Raw genomic sequence first — 22,359 nt, forward strand, 5'->3', positions numbered from 1 at the left:
GGGCAGAAGGCATGTGTGGGGCACTGGCTGTGGGGCAGGAGACATGTGTGGGGCACTGGCTGTGCGGCAGGAGGCATGTGTGGGGCACTGGGTGTGGAGCACGAGGCACGTGTAGGGATCTGGCTGTGGGGCAGGAGGCACGTATGGGGCAACGGCTGTGGGGCAGGAGGCATGTATGGGGAACTAGCTGTTAGGCAGGAGGTATGTGTTGGGCAACGACTGTGGGGCAGGAAGCATGTGTGGGGCACCGGCTTTGGGGTAGGAGGCATGTGTACGGCACTGGCTATAGGGCAGGAGGTACGTGTGGGGCAACGGCTGTAGGGCAGAAGGCATATGTGGGGCACTGGCTGTGGGGCAGGAGGCATGTTTAGGACACTTGGTGTGGAGCAGGAGGCATGTGTGGGGCAATGGCTTTGGAGCAAGAGGCACGTGTGGGGCAACGGCTGTGGGGCAGGAGGCATGTATGGATCACTGGCTGTGGGGCAGGAGGCATGTGTGGGGCTCTGGCTGTGGGACAGGAGGCATATGTAGGGCACTTGTTGTGGGGCAAAAGGCATGTTTGGGGCACTGGTTGTGGGGCAGGAGACATGTCTGGGGCACTGGCTGTGGGGTAATAGTCACGTATGGGGCACTGTCTATGGGGCAGGAGGCAAGGGTGGGCACTGGCTTTGGGGTACAACACATTCGTGGCGCAGTGGCTGTTTAGCAGGAGGTACTTGTGGGGCAGTGGCTGTGGGCAGGGGGCATGTGTGAGGCATCGGCTGTCGGGCAACAGGTACGTGTAGGGACTATGAGGCAGTGGGCAATCGGTAGTGGTTTCTTTCAAGTCACAGGACAGGCTTGAGCACTGACAAGATGAGTAACGTGCAATTGAAGAAGTGGAGTAACGTACAGACGTTCAACAAGATGAGTAAAGTGCAAGTGTTGAAGTTGAGTAACGTAACATACGTTAAACGAGATGAGTAACATAAAAGTGTCGAAGAAGTTGAGTAACATACATACGCTGAACAAGATGAGTAACGTACAAGTGCTGAAGAAGATGACTAACGCAAATACGTTGAACAAGATGAGTAACGTACAAGTACTGAAGAAGATGAGTAACGCATATACGTTGAACAAGATGAGTAACATACAAATGCTGAAGATGAGTAACGTACATACGTTGAACAGGATGAGTAACATACAAGTGCTAAAAAAGTTGAGTAACGCACATATGTTGAACAACATGAGTAACGTACAAGTGCTGAAGAAGATGAGTAACGCACATACGTTGAACAAGATGAGCAACATGCAAGTTATGAATATGATGAGTAACGCACATACGTTGAACAGGATGAGTAATGTCCAAGTCCTACAGAAGATGAGAAACGTACATATGATACACAAGATGAGTAACAAACATGTTCTGAGCGGGTTGAGCAACGCGTGTGTGTCGACCAAGTCAAGGAACGTACATGGGGTCGAACTTGGCTTTGAGAGACGATCCCTTGGTGAACACGAGGCTGCCCATCAACGTCGTGATGAAGCTCTCTGACATGAGGTACGTCATGCAACGTCCCGTCTGCAACAGGGAGGTCCACCATTACATGACCCATCGACAGGACTTTCGTACTCACTTTTGTACTTTTTGTACTCACTTTAAAAATGGACGAAACTAAGGAGACATCATGTAAATATTGATTGATGTTTGAGTATTTGAGGAGTATTTGAATATTCCGTCAATATCAAGCTGTTTCAAAGATAGAGTGGGATGGTAAAGATTATGATGTAACTTTCTTAAGTACATTGATACTTAAGAATTAACGGGCCTTATTGATTGACATATGGTAACGTGAGGGACATTTGTCAAGGGCTTTATGTGAAATCTTTTTGTGGTATTAGAGATGAGGCAAGTGAGGCAGGGGAGAAGTGGATAATAGATATGTGTAAAGGGAGGAATTAGAAAGATAAGACATCACCAGAGTGGACCCAGTGGGGGACGGAGGTCACACAATAGTAGCGAGCTACGAACGACTGATGTAGTGACGGACTCTCATACTAATGGTCATGAGATGGTAGTCGGGAAAGCTCATACTGTGCTTGCGGAATGATGAAGGGGCTTCTAATAGGATCTTAAAATGATAGCAGCTCATACAGGCGGTTTAATGATGGAAGTGTATACAGATGGACTAGCGATGGAAGTGTATACAGATGGTCTAGTGATGGAAGTGTATACAGATGGTCTAGTGATGGAAGTGTATACAGATGGTCTAGTGATTAAAGTGTATACAGATGGTCTAGTGATGGAAGTATCTACAGATGTAGATATGGAAGGGCATACAGATGGTCTAGTGATGGAAGTGTTTACAGATGGTCTAGTGATGGAAGGGCATACAGATGGTCTAGTGATGGAAGTGTTTACAGATGGTCTAGTTATGGAAGGTCAAACAGATGGTATGGTTCTGGAGATCCATTCGAGCGGTCTAGCAGTGGATGTCCTTACCAGTCAACCAGTTCGGTCAATCACTTTCATAAACGAAGCAACTGTTCAGTTTCTTAGAGACATTCTTAGCTATTCTTGTAATGTGGGGCTTCTAAGAAAGAGTGGATGTTATTGTAACACCAAGTATGTTCTTTAAGTCAAGAGGTGGAATTACAGAAAAGTTAAACGAAAGACGAATATTGTGAGGGGATTTTTGATTGAGCGATGGGAAGGAACTGGGGAAGAACTGCATTAAACTTAACAAGATTTTGTTTTCCCCACCAAGATATCCTATCCAAGTCTGAGTATAATACATACCTGCGAAAAAGAGTCATGGATTATCTGGTGGATGGCTGAACGTGGCCCAGTTATGACGTGTTTACCTAGCAGAAAATCCTCCACACCCCAAGTGACGTTGGTCGGGGCCGAAACGCTGTTAAACATCGGGTTGAGTCGTCCCAGAGCGGTGTTCGCAGCCGCCGTCTGCAACAGAAGCCAGCAAGACCAAAAATTAAAACAGAAGGAGACTAACAAACACCACTAATGATCGTGATGTTGGCGTCTGATGGTGTGGGGGCTGATAGCCTCTACAGACTCTTGTCGTACAAGAGTTTAATAAATTAACAGACCATACACAGACCACAAAGACCCAAGGTCCAAGCGACGTGGTTTGTCCTGAACGCTTCTAAGAATGATGCTGTGCCCTTAAATACAGCAGATAAAAACAAAAGCAAAAAGCAAAGGCTTTTAATCGAGGTTGTGACACAAGAACTGATGACTCAAAAGGATTCTGAGTAATTGATTTATTCATTAGTAATGACAGCAAGATAATGTGATTACAGAATGCGATTAACCTTGCCCATGAATTAGGCAAAACTACTAATTCTACACTAGATCTATTTCATGCGTCGTAAATACAGCTTTACACGAGGTGCTTATCTTGTCAGCTTGATTTTAGAGAAGCAACACTGAAACTAGAACTTCTACAGCTTTGGTCTACCTTAGCAGCATCGTGGAGGATGGAACCCGTGGCCACCCAGACTGGCAGATCAGTCTGCACTAACTCCTCCAGGTTGTCGAAGGGTAGGGAGACCTTCGGCAGGATGAGCATGTCCTTGAGGTTGGAGCGGTACACTGTCACCAGGATGAGGGCCAGAGGGAGCCATAGCCCCGTCACCTGCCTCACCACTCCTTCAGGAGAGCGCAGCGGCACGGCTGAAGAAGAAGAAGAAGAAGAAGAAGAAGAAGAAGAAGAAGAAGAAGAAGAAGAAGAAGAAGAAGAAGAAGAACAAGAACAACAACAACAACAACAACAACAACAACAACAACAACAACAAGAACAAGAACAAGAAGAAGAACAAGAAAAAGAAGGTTGAGGACAGGAATATGTCATGTCATACAGTACTCGTCCCTAGAAATGTCAGTCGTGGATAATTTGCATGCCTCAACACCCTGGATTTGTATGCCTCATTATTCAAGCTTTTATGTCTCACATTCAATATACATTCCCGTACTAATACATCCCTATGCCACTTTATCTTCATCTATATATTAAGCCTCTGTAGTCTGTATCAATCAATGTCTGAATCTATACGTCTTAATGTACCTGCAAAGCTCACTATTTACACTTAATGTCGCATCATCTGCATCTGTTCTCCACCATCGTCATACCTTCCACACCATCTACAACATTAAGGAGGTTGGTTCCTCTGTGTTTCTAGGGCTCAGTAGTCTCTGCGTCCAGAGGAACTTAAGGCACACCATTCAGAGAGGGTGTGACTAGAGAAGGATGCAGCATGTCTGTATGGTCACTACTCACACGTCTATGTTCCAGTAGCTAAATCGTTTTCCTACACTATTGCTCGGGCTCTTTTGAGCGAAGAGACCTCTGAGCCCCGTGTATGACAAGATGATCAAAACACCTTCGGACCCTGAGAGCAAGCGTCTTCACAGTGGTATAAAGGACCTACTATAGTTACCCTGAGCGAGGAAGGCGCTCACCGTCCAAAGGACTGATTCTTCCGTGATGGTACCCACGCCAACCGACTTCGTCGTCTGGGGTTCTACGGGGCCCAAGGAACTCGACATCCTACAATGACGAGAGACTGTGATTATAACGGATCAACAGTACTTGGCTGCAATTACATTTAAACTCCTGTTAAGATAATTGTTGAGATTCATACCTTAGAGTATGTGTGCTTGTGAGTACAGAAACATTTTGATTGGTTTCAAGCTTCTTTTAGTCAGTCTGATTGATTCTAGTATTTCTAAATTTACTAGTTCTATCTCAGGTTTCAATGTATCGTTAGAACCATCTAACTCTATACACCATTACTTTGAACTCTTTTCAGAAGTGAATATTATCTACATCTTCCACGGGATCTTCATTTAATTCCCTACCATAAGTTTCTTTCAAGGTTGAGGTTACTCTACCTAACCCACTGAAAACTCTCCCTAGCCAGTCTCAAGAGGCATATCGCGGTGAGCACCAACCCGACCGTCATCAGCACCATCAACCACACCTGCAGGAAGGCGAAAGATAGACAGACGCACAAACACCTGTGATTACAAATCTGTGACAACATATTCCTGCTGCTACTACACCTTACAACTCCCTAGCTATGGCGCTACATCTCTTGCTCTATTCTCCTGCATGGTTCCAAACATACGTCTAGTTATAGATCTGCACACCATCAACGTCTTTCATAATAAAGAAAATTTCGCGTAAAACGCACTGCAAAGAATATCATCCTACCAATCCACAGCATTTTATACAGTCCAGTACCAGCCAATGGAGAGGGAATCTGAAGACTGTGGACTTTGTTGCCCAGCGTCTTGCATGTTTCCAGCGACTCCTTCTCAGCCTAGTCCAATGTTTTGTGAACCCTATACCCTTCTTCACTACACTTTCTTCTTCACTACACGTTCATCTTAACTACTAAGGCCATCATGGGTGGTACCACTGACCTTTCACCTATCAATTGGGGAGTAAGGTCATACGATAACTTTTATACACAGACAGACAGGTGGTCATTTACACCCACCCACATACAACACCATGTAAATGTAGGTTATTATTATTATGATTGTTGTTGTGATTATCATCGTTTTCTATCAAATGGGTTTCCTGGCATTGTATGTTGTGAAAAAGCTTATACAAGTAAAAAATAATTGTATGAAAATGGCCATGAGGGCCTTCAAATGACCTTCAGGGCCGAATGTTGAGAAATTTGAATGTGTGGTCACTTGTGAGTTGCATTTTTACTGTGTTAGGTTATATAAAGCCACTTTCTGATACTCTTGAATCCCGCCTCTGATCCTGAGATACCTTTTTCATAATCTGAATAGGCTTGGCCATCTACTTTGAGTGAACATAGAGAGCAGTCGGAATACAGTCAACCCAGCCTTTCATCTTCCCCTGGGGGTTGGTCGATAAACTAGTAAAGAGGGAAGAGGTGGTAAAACCTTTGTGAAAGATGAAAGCCGGCAAAGGCAGCGGGTTTGGATGGTATTGCAGTGGAATCTATCAAAAAAGGGGATGACTTTATTGTTGACTGGTTGGTAAGGTTATCTAATGTATGTATGACTCATGGTGAGGTCCCTGAGGATTGGCGGAATGCTTGCATTGTGCCATCGTACAAAGGCAAAGGGGATAAAAGTGAGTGCTCCAATTACAGAGGTATAAATTTGTTGAGTATTCCTGGGAAATTATATGGGAGGTTATTCATTGAGAGGGTGAAGGCATGTACAGTGCATCAGATTGGGGAAGAGCAGTGTGGTTTCAGAAGTGGTAGAGGATGTGTGGATCAGGTGTTTGCTTTGAAGAGTGTATGTGAGAAATACTTAGAAAAGCAAATGGATTTGTACGTAGCATTTATGGATCTGGAGAAGGCATATGATAGAGTTGATAGAGATGCTCTGTGAAAGGTATTAAGAATATGTGGCGTGGGAGGTAAGTTGTTAGAAGCAGTGAAAAGTTTTTATCGAGAATGTAAGACATGTGTACGTGTAGGAAGAGAGGAAAGTGATTGGTTCTCAGTGAATGTTGGTTTGCGACAGGGGTCCATGATGTCTCCATGGTTGTTTAATTTGTTTATGTATGGGGTTGTTAGGGAGGTGAATGCAAGAGTTTTGAAAAGAGGGGCAAGTATGCAGTCTGTTGTGGATGAGAGAGTTTGGGAAGTGAGTCAGTTGTTGTTCGCTGATCATACAGCCCTGGTAGCTGATTCGGGAGAGAAACTGCACAAGCTGGTGACTGAGTTTAGTAAAGTGTGTGAAATAAGAAAGCTGAGCGTAAATGTGAATAAGAGCAAGGTTATTAGATACAGTAGGGTTGTGGGACATGTCAATTGGGAGGTAAGTTTGAATGGAGAAAAACTTGAGGAAGTAAAGTGTTTTAGATATCTGGGAGTGGACTTGGCAGCAGATGGAACCATGGAAGCGGAAGTGAATCGTAGGGTGAGGGAGGGGGCGAAAGTTCTGGGAGCGTTAAAAAATGTGTGGAAGTCGAGAATGATATCTTGGAAAGCAAAAATGGGTATGTTTGAAGGAATAGTGGTTCCAACAGTGTTCTATTGTTGCGAGGCGTGGGTTATAGATAGAATTGTGCGGAGGAAGGTGGATGTGCTGGAAATGAGATGTTTGAGGACAATAGGTGGTGTGAGGTGTTTTGTATGAGTAAATAATGAAAGGGTAAGAGAGATGTGTGATAATACAAAGAGTGTGGTTGAGAGAGCAGAAGAGGGTGTTTTGAAATGGTTTGGGCACATGGAGAGAATGAGTGAGGAAAGATTGAAAAAGAGGATATATGTGTCGGAGGTGGAGGGAACGAGGAGAAGTGGGAGACCAAATTGGAGGTGGAAAGATGGAGTGAAAAAGATTTTGAGTGATCGGGGCCTGAACATGCAAGAGGGTGAAAGACGGGCAAGGAATAGAGTGAATTGGATCGATGTGGTATACCGGGGTCAACGTGCTGTCAGTGGATTGAATCAGGGCATGTGAAACGTCTGGGGTAAACCATGGAAAGTTGTGTGGGGCCTGGATGTGGACAGGGAGCTGTTGTTTCGGACATTATTGCATGACAGCTAGAGACTGAGTGTGAACGAATGGGGCCTTTGTTGTCTTTTCCTAGCGCTACCTCGCACACATGAGGGGGGAGGGGGATGGTATTCCATGTGTGGCGAGGTGGCGATGGGAATGAATAAAGGCAGACAGTGTGAATTGTGTGCATGGGTATATATGTATGTGTCTGTGTGTGTATACATATGTGTACATTGAGATGTATAGGTATGGATATTTGCGTGTGTGGACGTGTATGTATATACATGTGTATGGGGGTGGGTTGGGTCATTTCTTTCGTCTGTTTCCTTGCGCTACCTAGCAAACGCGGGAGACAGCGACAAAGCAAAATAAATAAATAGATAAATATATATATATATATATATATATATATATATATATATATATATATATATATATATATATATATTTTTTTTTTTTTTTTTTTTTTTTTTTAGACTTTGTCGCTGTCTCCCGCGTTTGCGAGGTAGCGCAAGGAAACAGACGAAAGAAATGGCCCAACCCCCCCCCCAGACACATGTACATACACACGTCCACACACGGAAATATACATACCTACACAGCTTTCCATGGTTTACCCCGGACGCTTCACATGCCTTGATTCAATCCACTGACAGCACGTCAACCCCTGTATACCACATCGCTCTAATTCACTCTATTCCTTGCCCTCCTTTCACCCTCCTGCATGTTCAGGCCCCGATCACACAAAATCCTTTTTCACTCCATCTTTCCACCTCCAATTTGGTCTCCCTCTTCTCCTCGTTCCCTCCACCTCCGACACATATATCCTCTTGGTCAATCTTTCCTCACTCATTCTCTCCATGTGCCCAAACCATTTCAAAACACCCTCTTCTGCTCTCTCAACCACGCTCTTTTTCTTTCCACACATCTCTCTTACCCTTACGTTACTTACTCGATCAAACCACCTCACACCACACATTGTCCTCAAACATCTCATTTCCAGCACATCCATCCTCCTGCGCACAACTCTATCCATAGCCCACGCCTCGCAACCATACAACATTGTTGGAACCACTATTCCTTCAAACATACCCATTTTTGCTTTCCGAGATAATGTTCTCGACTTCCACACATTCTTCAAGGCTCCCAAAATTTTCGCCCCCTCCCCCACCCTATGATCCACTTCCGCTTCCATGGTTCCATCCGCTGACAGATCCACTCCCAGATATCTAAAACACTTCACTTCCTCCAGTTTTTCTCCATTCAAACTCACCTCCCAATTGACTTGACCCTCAACCCTACTGTACCTAATAACCTTGCTCTTATTCACATTTACTCTTAACTTTCTTCTTCCACACACTTTACCAAACTCCGTCACCAGCTTCTGCAGTTTCTCACATGAATCCGCCACCAGCGCTGTATCATCAGCGAACAACAACTGACTCACTTCCCACGCTCTCTCATCCCCAACAGACTTCATACTTGCCCCTCTTTCCAAGACTCTTGCATTTACCTCCCTAACAACCCCACCCATAAACAAATTAAACAACCATGGAGACATCACACACCCCTGCCGCAAACCTACATTCACTGAGAACCGGCAAGGCAGCAGGTTTGGATGGTATTGCAGTGGAATTTATTAAAAAAGGGGGTGACTGTATTGTTGACTGGTTGGTAAGGTTATTTAATGTATGTATGACTCATGGTGAGGTGCCTGAGGATTGGCGGAATGCGTGCATAGTGCCATTGTACAAAGGCAAAGGGGATAAGAGTGAGTGCTCAAATTACAGAGGTATAAGTTTGTTGAGTATTCCTGGTAAATTATATGGGAGGGTATTGATTGAGAGGGTGAAGGCATGTACAGAGCATCAGATTGGGGAAGAGCAGTGTGGTTTCAGAAGTGGTAGAGGATGTGTGGATCAGGTGTTTGCTTTGAAGAATGTATGTGAGAAATACTTAGAAAAGCAAATGGATTTGTATGTAGCATTTATGGATCTGGAGAAGGCATATGATAGAGTTGATAGAGATGCTCTGTGGAAGGTATTAAGAATATATGGTGTGGGAGGCAAGTTGTTAGAAGCAGTGAAAAGTTTTTATCGAGGATATATATATATATATATATATATATATATATATATATATATATATATATATATATATATATATATATATATATATATATATATATATGTATATATATATTCCTATGAGTTGTCTTTTGTTGTCTTTTCCTAGCGCTACCTCGCACACATGAGGGGGGAGGGGGATGGTATTCCATGTGTGGCGAGGTGGCGATGGGAATGAATAAAGGCAGACAGTGTGAATTGTGTGCATGGGTATATATGTATGTGTCTGTGTGTGTATATATATGTGTACATTGAGATGTATAGGTATGGATATTTGCGTGTGTGGACGTGTATGTATATATATGTGTATGGGTGTGGGTTGGGCCATTTCTTTCGTCTGTTTCCTTGCGCTACCTAGCAAACGCGGGAGACAGCGACAAAGCAAAATAAATAAATAGATAAATACATATATATATATATATATATATATATATATATATATATATATATATATATATATATATATATATATATTTTTTTTTTTTTTTTTTTTTTTTTGCTTTGTCGCTGTCTCCCGCGTTTGCGAGGTAGCGCAAGGAAACAGACGAAAGAAATGGCCCAACCCCCCCCCCCCATACACATGTACATACACACGTCCACACACGCAAATATACATACCCACACAGCTCTCCATGGTTCACCCCAGACGCCTCACATGCCCTGATTCAATCCACTGACAGCACGTCAACCCCTGTATACCACATGACTCCAATTCACTCTATTCCTTGCCCTCCTTTCACCCTCCTGCATGTTCAGGCCCCGATCACACAAAATCTTTTTCACTCCATCTTTCCACCTCCAATTTGGTCTCCCTCTTCTCCTCGTTCCCTCCACCTCCGACACATATATCCTCTTGGTCAATCTCTCCTCACTCATTCTCTCCATGTGCCCAAACCATTTCAAAACACCCTCTTCTGCTCTTTCAACCACGCTCTTTTTATTTCCACACATCTCTCTTACCCTTACGTTACTTACTCGATCAAACCACCTCACACCACACATTGTCCTCAAACATCTCATTTCCAGCACATCCACCCTCCTGCGCACATCTCTATCCATAGCCCACGCCTCGCAACCATACAACATTGTTGGAACCACTATTCCCTCAAACATACCCATTTTTGCTTTCCGAGATAATGTTCTCGACTTCCACACATTTTTCAAGGCTCCCAAAATTTTCGCCCCCTCCCCCACCCTATGATCCACTTCCGCTTCCATGGTTCCATCCGCTGACAGATCCACTCCCAGATATCTAAAACACTTCACTTCCTCCAGTTTTTCTCCATTCAAACTCACCTCCCAATTGACTTGACCCTCACCCCTACTGTACCTAATAACCTTGCTCTTATTCACATTTACTCTCAACTTTCTTCTTCCACACACTTTACCAAACTCAGTCACCAGCTTCTGCAGTTTCTCACATGAATCAGCCACCAGCGCTGTATCATCAGCGAACAACAACTGACTCACTTCCCAAGCTCTCTCATCCCCAACAGACTTCATACTTGCCCCTCTTTCCAGGACTCTTGCATTTACCTCCCTTACAACCCCATCCATAAACAAATTAAACAACCATGGAGACATCACACACCCCTGCCGCAAACCTACATTCACTGAGAACCAATCACTTTCCTCTCTTCCTACACGTACACATGCCTTACATCCTCGATAAAAACTTTTCACTGCTTCTAACAACTTGCCTCCAACACCATATATTCTTAATACCTTCCACAGAGCATCTCTATCAACTCTATCATATGCCTTCTCCAGATCCATAAATGCTACATACAAATCCATTTGCTTTTCTAAGTATTTCTCACATACATTCTTCAAAGCAAACACCTGATCCACACATCCTCTACCACTTCTGAAACCGCACTGCTCTTCCCCAATCTGATGCTCTGTATATGCCTTCACCCTCTCAATCAATACCCTCCCATATAATTTACCAGGAATACTCAACAAACTTATACCTCTGTAATTTGAGCACTCACTCTTATCCCCTTTGCCTTTGTACAATGGCACTATGCACGCATTCCGCCAATCCTCAGGCACCTCACCATGAGTCATACATACATTAAATAACCTTACCAACCAGTCAACAATACAGTCACCCCCTTTTTTAATAAATTCCACTGCAATACCATCCAAACCTGCTGCCTTGCCGGCTTTCATCTTCCGCAAAGCTTTTACTACCTCTTCTCTGTTTACCAAATCATTTTCCCTAACCCTCTCACTTTGCACACCACCTCGACCAAAACACCCTATATCTGCCACTCTGTCATCAGACACATTCAACAAACCTTCAAAATACTCATTCCATCTCCTTCTCACATCACCGCTACTTGTTATCACCTCCCCATTTACGCCCTTCACTGAAGTTCCCATTTGCTCCCTTGTCTTACGCACCCTATTTACCTCCTTCCAGAACATCTTTTTATTCTCCCTAAAATTTACTGATAGTCTCTCACCCCAACTCTCATTTGCCCTTTTTTTCACCTCTTGCACCTTTCTCTTGACCTCCTGTCTCTTTCTTTTATACTTCTCCCACTCAATTGCATTTTTTCCCTGCAAAAATCGTCCAAATGCCTCTCTCTTCTCTTTCACTAATACTCTTACTTCTTCATCCCACCACTCACTACCCTTTCTAAACAGCCCCCCTCCCACTCTTCTCATGCCACAAGCATCTTTTGCGCAATCCATCACTGATTCCCTAAATACATCCCATTCCTCCCCCACTCCCCTTACTTCCATTGTTCTCACCTTTTTCCATTTTGTACACAGTCTCTCCTGGTACTTCCCCACACAGGTCTCCTTCCCAAGCTCACTCACTCTCACCACCTTCTTCACCCCAACATTCACTCCTCTTTTCTGAAAACCCATACTAATCTTCACCTTAGCCTCCACAAGATAATGATCGGACATCCCTCCAGTTGCACCTCTCAGCACATTAACATCCAAAAGTCTCTCTTTCGCACGCCTGTCAATTAACACGTAATCCAATAACGCTCTCTGGCCATCTCTCCTACTTACATAAGTATACTTATGTATATCTCGCTTTTTAAACCAGGTATTCCCAATCATCAGTCCTTTTTCAGCACATAAATCTACAAGCTCTTCACCATTTCCATTTACAACACTGAACACCCCATGCATACCAATTATTCCCTCAACTGCCACATTACTCACCTTTGCATTCAAATCACCCATCACTATAACCCGGTCTCGTGCATCAAAACCGCTAACACACTCATTCAGCTGCTCCCAAAACACTTGCCTCTCATGATCTTTCTTCTCATGCCCAGGTGCATATGCACCAATAATCACCCACCTCTCTCCATCAACTTTCATATTCCTATGAGTTGTCTTTTGTTGTCTTTTCCTAGCGCTACCTCGCACACATGAGGGGGGAGGGGGATGGTATTCCATGTGTGGCGAGGTGGCGATGGGAATGAATAAAGGCAGACAGTGGGAATTGTGTGCATGGGTATATATGTATGTGTCTGTGTGTGTATATATATGTGTACATTGAGATGTATAGGTATGGATATTTGTGTGTGTGGACGTGTATGTATATATATGTGTATGGGTGTGGGTTGGGCCATTTCTTTCGTCTGTTTCCTTGCGCTACCTAGCAAACGCGGGAGACAGCGACAAAGCAAAATAAATAAATAAATATATATATATATATATATATATATATATATATATATATATATATATATATATATATATATATATATATACATATATATATATATATATATATATATATATATATATATATATATATATATATATATATATATATATATATATATATATATATATATGTGTATATATATATTCCTATGAGTCCACGAGGAAAATGAAACACGATAAGTTCCCAAGTGCACTTTCGTGTAATAATCACATCATCAGGGAAGACACAAGGGAGAAATATAACAGTCAGTTGATACACATCGAAGAAACGAGGCTAAGACGCCATTTGGTGAACATGCGATTGTCAAAGACAAACAACGAGCGTTCATAAACTTATCATTTTACAAATTTTATCGACAATAAACTTATCTAATTTGTACAGACTATCACTAATATTAAGATTATAATTCTTTGTGTATCTGATAACAGAAGGTTCAATGATACTTCTCGTGGTAATAGAGGTAGAGTCAGTAACTTAGATGGCATTACTCCAGTCAATACAATGATCATAGTTTATAACGTGATCAAACAAGCATTTTGATTCTTGTCCCGTTCTTATGCTATATTTATGTTGCTTAAATCCTTTAATGCAACAATAATTCTATAAGAAATATCTTGATCAGGAATTCACCAGAAAATTCTCCTGGATGCATTTATAAAGTGCCATGTAGAAATTATGATAACTTTTATGTTAGGCAGTCTGGTAAGGATCTTTCTCATAGACTTAAGCAAGACAAACATAGTATAAGAACGGGACAAAAATCAAATGCCTTGTTTAATCACGTTAAAGACTATGATCATTGTATTTACTGGAGTAATGCCATCACACTTATCAACTCTATTACCACGAGAAATATCACTGAATCTTCTATTATTAAATACATAAAGAATTATAATCTTAATATTAGTGATGGTCTATACAAATTAGATAGATTTATCTTTGAAACAATTTGCAAAATGATAAGTTTATTAACGATCGTTGTCTGTATTGCACAATCGCATACTTACCAAATGGCGTCCTAGCTTCGTCTCTTCGATGTATATCAACGGACTGTTCTATTTCTGTCTTGTGTCTCCCCCGATGATGTGATTATTACACGAAAGTGCACTTGGGAATTTAACGTGCTTCATTTTCCCCGTGGACTCATCTTCATCACGCCCAAAACTGTGATCCTTTCCAATGTATATATATGTATATATATATACATATATATATATATATATATATATATATATATATATATATATATATATATATATATATATATATATATATATATATATATATATATATATATATATATATACAGGGTGTTAAAAAACGATAGGTACAAAATTTGACAGTAGACAGGGACACCCAAAGCAAACACTTTTTCAAGAATACCAAAAATTGCAGAACTAGTTAGTTTTCGAGATACCGAGCTTTAAAGTTTAACTTTGGTATGTCTGAACTGTAAACTTTAAATGTAATATTAGCTTACAATCTGGCAACACTCGGTTGATTAAGGTGTGGCATCACACGGTGTTTAAGAATTAGTTCACCGTTGCACGTCGTGGTCACAACAAGGCACATTTGTCTAATCAAGATCCAAGAATGTTGTCTCGTGTCTAGCAGTCCTTTCAGAGGAGGTGTCAGGTTTGCATTGAAGCAGAAGGCAGGCACTTCGAATTGCAATTGTAGATTGTGACCGATAATACATCTGTTTACACAGTATTTGTTTCATTTTTCACTATATCTGTTAGAAACGAAAATGCTTGTGAATAGGTGTCAAGTTAAAACTTTACAGCTCAGTATCTCGAAAACCAACTAGTTTTGCAATTTTTGGTATTCCTGAAAAAGTGTTTGCTTTGGGTGTCCCTGTCTACTGTCAAATTTTGTATCTATCGTTTTTTAACACCGTGTATATATATATATATATATATATATATATATATATATATATATATATATATATATATATATATATATATATATATATATATTTATTTATTTATTATTTATTTTGCTTTGTCGCTGTCTCCCGCGTTTGCGAGGCAGCGCAAGGAAACAGACGAAAGAAATGGCCCAACCCATCCCCATACACAATGTACACACACACGCCCACACACGCAAATATACATACCTATACATCTCAATGTACACATGTATATACACACACAGACACATACATATATACCCATGCACACAATTCACACTGTCTGCCCCAATTCATTCCCATCGCCACCTCGCCACACATGGAATAACATCCCCCTCCCCCCTCCTGTCTGCGAGGTAGCACTAGGAAAGGACAACAAAGGCCCCATTCGTTCACACTCAGTCTCCAGCTGTCACGCAATAATGCCCGAAACCACAGTTCCCTTTCTACATCCAGGCCCCACACAACTTTCCATGGTTTACCCCAGACGCCTCACATGCCCTGATTCAGTCCAAACCGCACGTCAACCCTTGGTATACCACATCGATCCAATTCACTCTATTCCTTACCCGCCTTTCACCCTCCTGCATGTTCAGGCCCCGATCACACAAAATCTTTTTCACTCCATCTTTCCACCTCCAATTTGGTCTCCCACTTCTCCTCGTTCCCTCCACCTCCGACGCATATATCCTCTTTTTCAATCTTTCCTCACTCATTCTCTCCATGTGCCCAAACCATTTCAAAAAACCCTCTTCTGCTCTCTCAACCACGCTCTTTTTATTTCCACACATCTCTCTTACCCTTACATTACTTACTCGATCAAACCACCACACAACACACATCGTCCTCAAACATCTCATTTCCAGCACATCCACCCACCTGCGCACAATTCTATCCATAGCCCACGCCTCGCAACCATACAACATTGTTGGAAACACTATTCCTTCAAACATACCCATTTTTGCTTTCCGAGATAATGTTCTCGACTTCCACACATTCTTCAAGGCTCCCAGAATTTTCGCCCCCTCCCCCACCCTATGATTCACTTCCGCTTCCATGGTTCCATCCGCTGCCAGATCCAATCCCAGATATCTAAAACACTTTACTTCCTCCAGTTTTACTCCATTCAAACTTACCTCCCAATTTACCTGACCCTCAACCCTACTGTACCTAATAACCGTGCTCTTATTCACATTTACTCTTAACTTTCTATTTCACACATATATATATATATATATATATATATATATATATATATATATATATATATATATATATATATATATATATATATGTATATATATATTTTTTTTTTTTTTTTTTTGCTTTCTCGCTGTCTCCCGCGTTTGCGAGGTAGCGCAAGGAAACAGACGAAAGAAATGGCCCAACCCACCCCATACACATGCCTTGTGTCAATCCACTGACAGCACGTCAACCCCGGTATACCACATCGCTCCAATTCACTCTATTCTTTGCCCTCCTTTCACCCTCCTGCATGTTGAGGCCCCGATCACACAAAATCTTTTTCACTCCATCTTTCCACCTCCAATTTGGTCTCTCTCTTCTCCTCGTTCCCTCCACCTCCGACACATATATCCTCTTGGTCAATCTTTCCTCACTCATTCTCTCCATGTGACCAAACCATTTCAAAACACCCTCTTCTGCTCTCTCAACCACGCTCTTTTTATTTCCACACATCTCTCTTACCCTTACGTTACTCACTCGATCAAACCACCTCACACCACACATTGTCCTCAAACATCTCATTTCCAGCACATCCATCCTCCTGCGCACAACTCTATCCATAGTCCACGCCTCGCAACCATACAACATTGTTGGAACCACTATTCCTTCAAACATACCCATTTTTGCTTTCCGAGATGATGTTCTCGACTTCCACACATTCTTCAAGGCTCCCAGAATTTTCGTCCCCTCCCCCATCCTATGATCCACTTCCGCTTCCATGGTTCCATCCGCTGCCAGATCCACTCCCAGATATCTAAAACACTTCACTTCCTCCAGTTTTTCTCCATTCAAACTCACCTCCCAATTGAATTGACCCTCAACCATACTGTACCTAATAACCTTGCTCTTATTCAAATTTACTCTTAACTTTCTTCTTTCACACACTTTACCAAACTCAGTCACCAGCTTCTGCAGTTTCTCACATGAATCAGCCACCAGCGTTGTATCATCAGCGAACAACAACTGACTCACTTCCCAAGCTCTCTCATCCCCAACAGACTTCATACTTGCCTCTCTTTCCAAAACTCTTGCATTCACCTCCCTAACAACCCCATCCATAAACAAATTAAACAACCATGGAGACATCACACACCCCTGCCGCAAACCTACATTCACTGAGAACCAATCACTTTCCTCTCTTCCTACACGTACACATGCCTTACATCCTCGATAAAAAACTTTTCACTGCTTCTAACAACTTGCCTCCCACACCATATATTCTTAATACCTTCCACAGAGCATCTCTATCAACTCTATCATATGCCTTCTCCAGATCCATAGATGCTACATACAAATCCATTTGCTTTTCTAAGTATTTCTCACATACTTTCTTCAAAGCAAACACCTGATCCACACATCCTCTACCACTTCTGAAACCACACTGCTCTTCCCCAATCTGATGCTCTGTACATGCCTTCACCCTCTCAATCAATACCCTCCCATATAATTTGCCAGGAATACTCAACAAACTTATACCTCTGTAATTTGAGCACTCACTCTTATCCCCTTTGCCTTTGTACAATGGCACTATGCACGCATTCCGCCAATCCTCAGGCACCTCACCATGAGTCATACATACATTAAATAACCTTACCAACCAGTCAACAATACAGTCACCCCCTTTTTTAATAAATTCCACTGCAATACCATCCAAACCCGCTGCCTTGCCGGCTTTCATCTTCCGCAAAGCTTTTACTACCTCTTTACTACCTCCTTTCCATAGCCAGAGGTTGAACCATTATGTGACATTCATTTTTTCATTTCATTTCAAGCTAGAAGTTTCAGTTTTCTAAATTGTTTCTTACATTTTTCACATGTATATATATGTATGTGTGTGTGTGTGTATATGTGCGTGTGTGTGTATGTGTGTGTATGTGTATATATATATATGTATATTATCCCTGGGGATAGGGGTGAAAGAATACTTCCCACGCATTCCTCGCGTGTCGTAGAAAGCGACTAGAGGGGACGGGAGCGGGGGGGCCAGAAATCCTCCCCTCCTTGTATTTTTTAACTTTCTGAAATGGGAAACAGAAGAAGGAGTCACGCGGGGAGTGCTCATCCTCCTCGAAGGCTCAGATTGGGGTGCCTAAATGTGTGTGGATGTAACCAAGATGTGAAAAAAGGAGAGATAGGTAGTATGTTTGAGGAAAGGAACCTGGATGTTTTGGCTCTGAGTGAAACGAAGCTCAAGGGTAAAGGGGAAGAGTGGTTTGGGAATGTCTTGGGAGTAAAGTCAGGGGTTAGTGAGAGGACAAGAGCAAGGGAAGGAGTAGCAGTACTCCTGAAACAGGAGTTGTGGAAGTATGTGATAGAATGTAGGAAAGTAAATTCTCGATTAATATGGGTAAAACTGAAAGTTGATGGAGAGAGATGGGTGATTATTGGTGCATATGCACCTGGGCATGAGAAGAAAGATCATGAGAGGCAAGTGTTTTGGGAGCAGCTGAATGAGTGTGTTAGTGGTTTTGATGCACGAGACCGGGTTATAGTGTTATGTGATTTGAATGCAAAGGTGAGTAATGTGGCAGTTGAGGGAATAATTGGTATACATGGGGTGTTCAGTGTTGTAAATGGAAATGGTGAAGAGCTTGTAGATTTATGTGCGGAAAAAGGACTGATGATTGGGAATACCTGGTTTAAAAAGCGAGATACACATAAGTATACTTATGTAAGTAGGAGAGATGGCTAGAGAGCGTTATTGGATTACGTGTTAATTGACAGGCGCGCGAAAGAGAGACTTTTGGATGTTGATGTGCTGAGAGGTGCAACTGGAGGGATGTCTGATCATTATCTTGTGGAGGCTAAGGTGAAGATTTGTATGGGTTTCCAGAAAAGAAGAGTGAATGTTGGGGTGAAGAGGGTGGTGAGAGTAAGTGAGCTTGGGAAGGAGACTTGTGTGAGGAAGTACCAGGAGAGACTGAGTACAGAATGGAAAAAGGTGAGAAAAATGGAAGTAAGGGGAGTGGGGGAGGAATGGGATGTATTTAGGGAATCAGTGATGGATTGCGCAAAAGATGCTTGTGGCATGAGAAGAGTGGGAGGTGGGTTGATTAGAAAGGGTAGTGAGTGGTGGGATGAAGAAGTAAGAGTATTAGTGAAAGAGAAGAGAGAGGCATTTCGACGATTTTTGCAGGGAAAAAATGAAATTGAGTGGGAGACGTATAAAAGAAAGAGACAGGAGGTCAAAAGAAAGGTGCAAGAGGTGAAAAAAAGGGCAAATGAGAGTTGGGGTGAGAGAGTATCATTAAATTTTAAGGAGAATAAAAAGATGTTCTGGAAGGAGGTAAATAAAGTGCGTAAGACAAGGGAGCAAATGGGAACTTAAGTGAAGGGCGCAAATGGGGAGGTGATAACAAGTAGTGGTGATGTGAGAAGGAGATGGAATGAGTATTTTGAAGGTTTGTTGAATGTGTTTGATGATAGAGTGGCAGATATAGGGTGTTTTGGTCGAGGTGGTGTGCAAAGTGCGAGGGTTAGGGAAAATGATTTGGTAAACAGAGAAGAGGTAGTAAAAGCTTTGCGGAAGATCAAAGCCGGCCAGGCAGCGGGTTTGGATGGTATTGCAGTGGAATTTATTAAAAAAGGGGGTGACTGTATTGTTGACTGGTTGGTAAGGTTATTTAATGTATGTATGACTCATGGTGAGGTGCCTGAGGATTGGCGGAATGCGTGCATAGTGCCATTGTACAAAGGCAAAGGGGATAAGAGTGAGTGCTCAAATTACAGAGGTATAAGTTTGTTGAGTATTCCTGGCAAATTATATGGGAGGGTATTGATTGAGAGGGTGAAGGCATGTACAGAGCATCAGATTGGGGAAGAGCAGTGTGGTTTCAGAAGTGGTAGAGGATGTGTGGATCAGGTGTTTGCTTTGAAGAATGTATGTGAGAAATACTTAGAAAAGCATATGGATTTGTATGTAGCATTTATGGATCTGGAGAAGGCATATGATAGAGTTGATAGAGATGCTCTCTGGAAGGTATTAAGAATATATGGTGTGGGAGGAAAGTTGTTAGAAGCAGTGAAAAGTTTTTATCGAGGATGTAAGGCATGTGTACGTGTAGGAAGAGAGGAAAGTGATTGGTTCTCAGTGAATGTAGGTTTGCGGGAGGGGAGTGTGATGTCTCCATGGTTGTTTAATTTGTTTATGGATGGGGTTGTTAGGGAGGTGAATGCAAGAGTTTTGGAAAGAGGGGCAAGTATGAAGTCTGTTGGGGATGAGAGAGCTTGGGAAGTGAGTCAGTTGTTGTTCGCTGATGATACAGCGCTGGTGGCTGATTCATGTGAGAAACTGCAGAAGCGGGTGACTGAGTTTGGTAAAGTGTGTGAAAGAAGAAAGTTAAGAGTAAATGTGAATAAGAACAAGGTTATTAGGTACAGTAGGGTTGAGGGTCAAGTCAATTGGGAGGTGAGTTTGAATGGAGAAAAACTGGAGGAAGTGAAGTGTTTTAGATATCTGGGAGTGGATCTGGCAGCGGATGGAAACATGGAAGCGGAAGTGGATCATAGGGTGGGGGAGGGGGCGAAAATTCTGGGAGCCTTGAAGAATGTGTGGAAGTCGAGAACATGATCTCGGAAAGCAAAAATGGGTATGTTTGAAGGAATAGTGGTTCCAACAATGTTGTATGGTTGCGAGGCGTGGGCTATGGATAGAGTTGTGCGCAGGAGGGTGGATGTGCTGGAAATGAGATGTTTGAGGACAATATGTGGTGTGAGGTGGTTTGATCGAGTAAGTAATGTAAGGGTAAGAGAGATATGTGGAAATAAAAAGAGTCTGGTTGAGAGAGCAGAAGAGGGTGTTTTGAAATGGTTTGGTCACATGGAGAGAATGAGTGAGGAAAGATTGACCAAGAGGATATATGTGTCAGAGGTGGAGGGAACGAGGAGAAGTGGGAGAACAAATTGGAGGTGGAAAGATGGAGTGAAAAAGATTTTGAGTGATCGGGGCCTGAACATGCAGCGGGTTTGGATGGTATTGCAGTGGAATTCATTAAAAAAGGGGGTGACTGTATTGTTGACTGGTTGGCAAGGTTATTTAATGTATGTATGACTCATGGTGAGGTGCCTGAGGATTGGCGGAATGCGTGCATAGTGCCATTGTACAAAGGCAAAGGGGATAAGAGTGAGTGCTCAAATTACAGAGGTATAAGTTTGTTGAGTATTCCTGGTAAATTATATGGGAGGGTATTGATTGAGAGGGTGAAGGCATGTACAGAGCATCAGATTGGGGAAGAGCAGTGTGGTTTCAGAAGTGGTAGAGGATGTGTGGATCAGGTGTTTGCTTTGAAGAATGTATGAGAGAAATACTTAGAAAAGCAAATGGATTTGTATGTAGCATTTATGGATCTGGAGAAGGCATATGATAGAGTTCATAGAGATGCTCTGTGGAAGGTATTAAGAATATATGGTGTGGGAGGAAAGTTGTTAGAAGCAGTGAAAAGTTTTTAGCGAGGATGTAAGGCATGTGTACGTGTAGGAAGAGAGGAAAGTGATTGGTTCTCAGTGAATGTAGGTTTGCGGCAGGGGTGTGTGATGTCTCCATGGTTGTTTAATTTGTTTATGGATGGGGTTGTTAGGGAGGTAAATGCAAGAGTTTTGGAAAGAGGGGCAAGTATGAAGTCTGTTGGGGATGAGAGAGCTTGGGAAGTGAGTCAGTTGCTGTTCGCTGATGATAAAGCGCTGGTGGCTGATTCATGTGAGAAACTGCAGAAGCTGGTGACTGAGTTTGGTAAAGTGTGTGAAAGAAGAAAGTTAAGAGTAAATGTGAATAAGAGCAAGGTTATTAGGTACAGCAGGGTTGAGGGTCAAGTCAATTGGGAGATGAGTTTGAATGGAGAAAAACTGGAGGAAGTGAAGTGTTTTAGATATC

The 22,359-nt window shown here is 42.3% G+C and overlaps 1 protein-coding gene across 1 annotated transcript in view; it reads right to left on the bottom strand.

Annotated features, from left to right (window-relative positions):
- Positions 1-367: 367 nt before the first annotated feature.
- Positions 368-22,359, bottom strand: part of LOC139755676 (uncharacterized) — a 29,691-nt gene continuing 7,699 nt past the window's right edge. Inside the window, exons 4-10 of the mRNA XM_071674322.1 lie at positions 4,895-4,983; positions 4,441-4,550; positions 3,462-3,676; positions 2,780-2,944; positions 1,455-1,561; positions 1,324-1,351; positions 368-847 (exon numbers count right to left, since the gene is read on the bottom strand). Coding sequence (XP_071530423.1) covers positions 368-847; positions 1,324-1,351; positions 1,455-1,561; positions 2,780-2,944; positions 3,462-3,676; positions 4,441-4,550; positions 4,895-4,983 — 1,194 coding nt within the window. The remainder of the gene's footprint in view (positions 848-1,323; positions 1,352-1,454; positions 1,562-2,779; positions 2,945-3,461; positions 3,677-4,440; positions 4,551-4,894; positions 4,984-22,359) is intronic.

Source organism: Panulirus ornatus, chromosome 19 (genome assembly GCF_036320965.1).
Source record: "Panulirus ornatus isolate Po-2019 chromosome 19, ASM3632096v1, whole genome shotgun sequence".
NCBI lineage: Eukaryota > Metazoa > Arthropoda > Malacostraca > Decapoda > Palinuridae > Panulirus > Panulirus ornatus.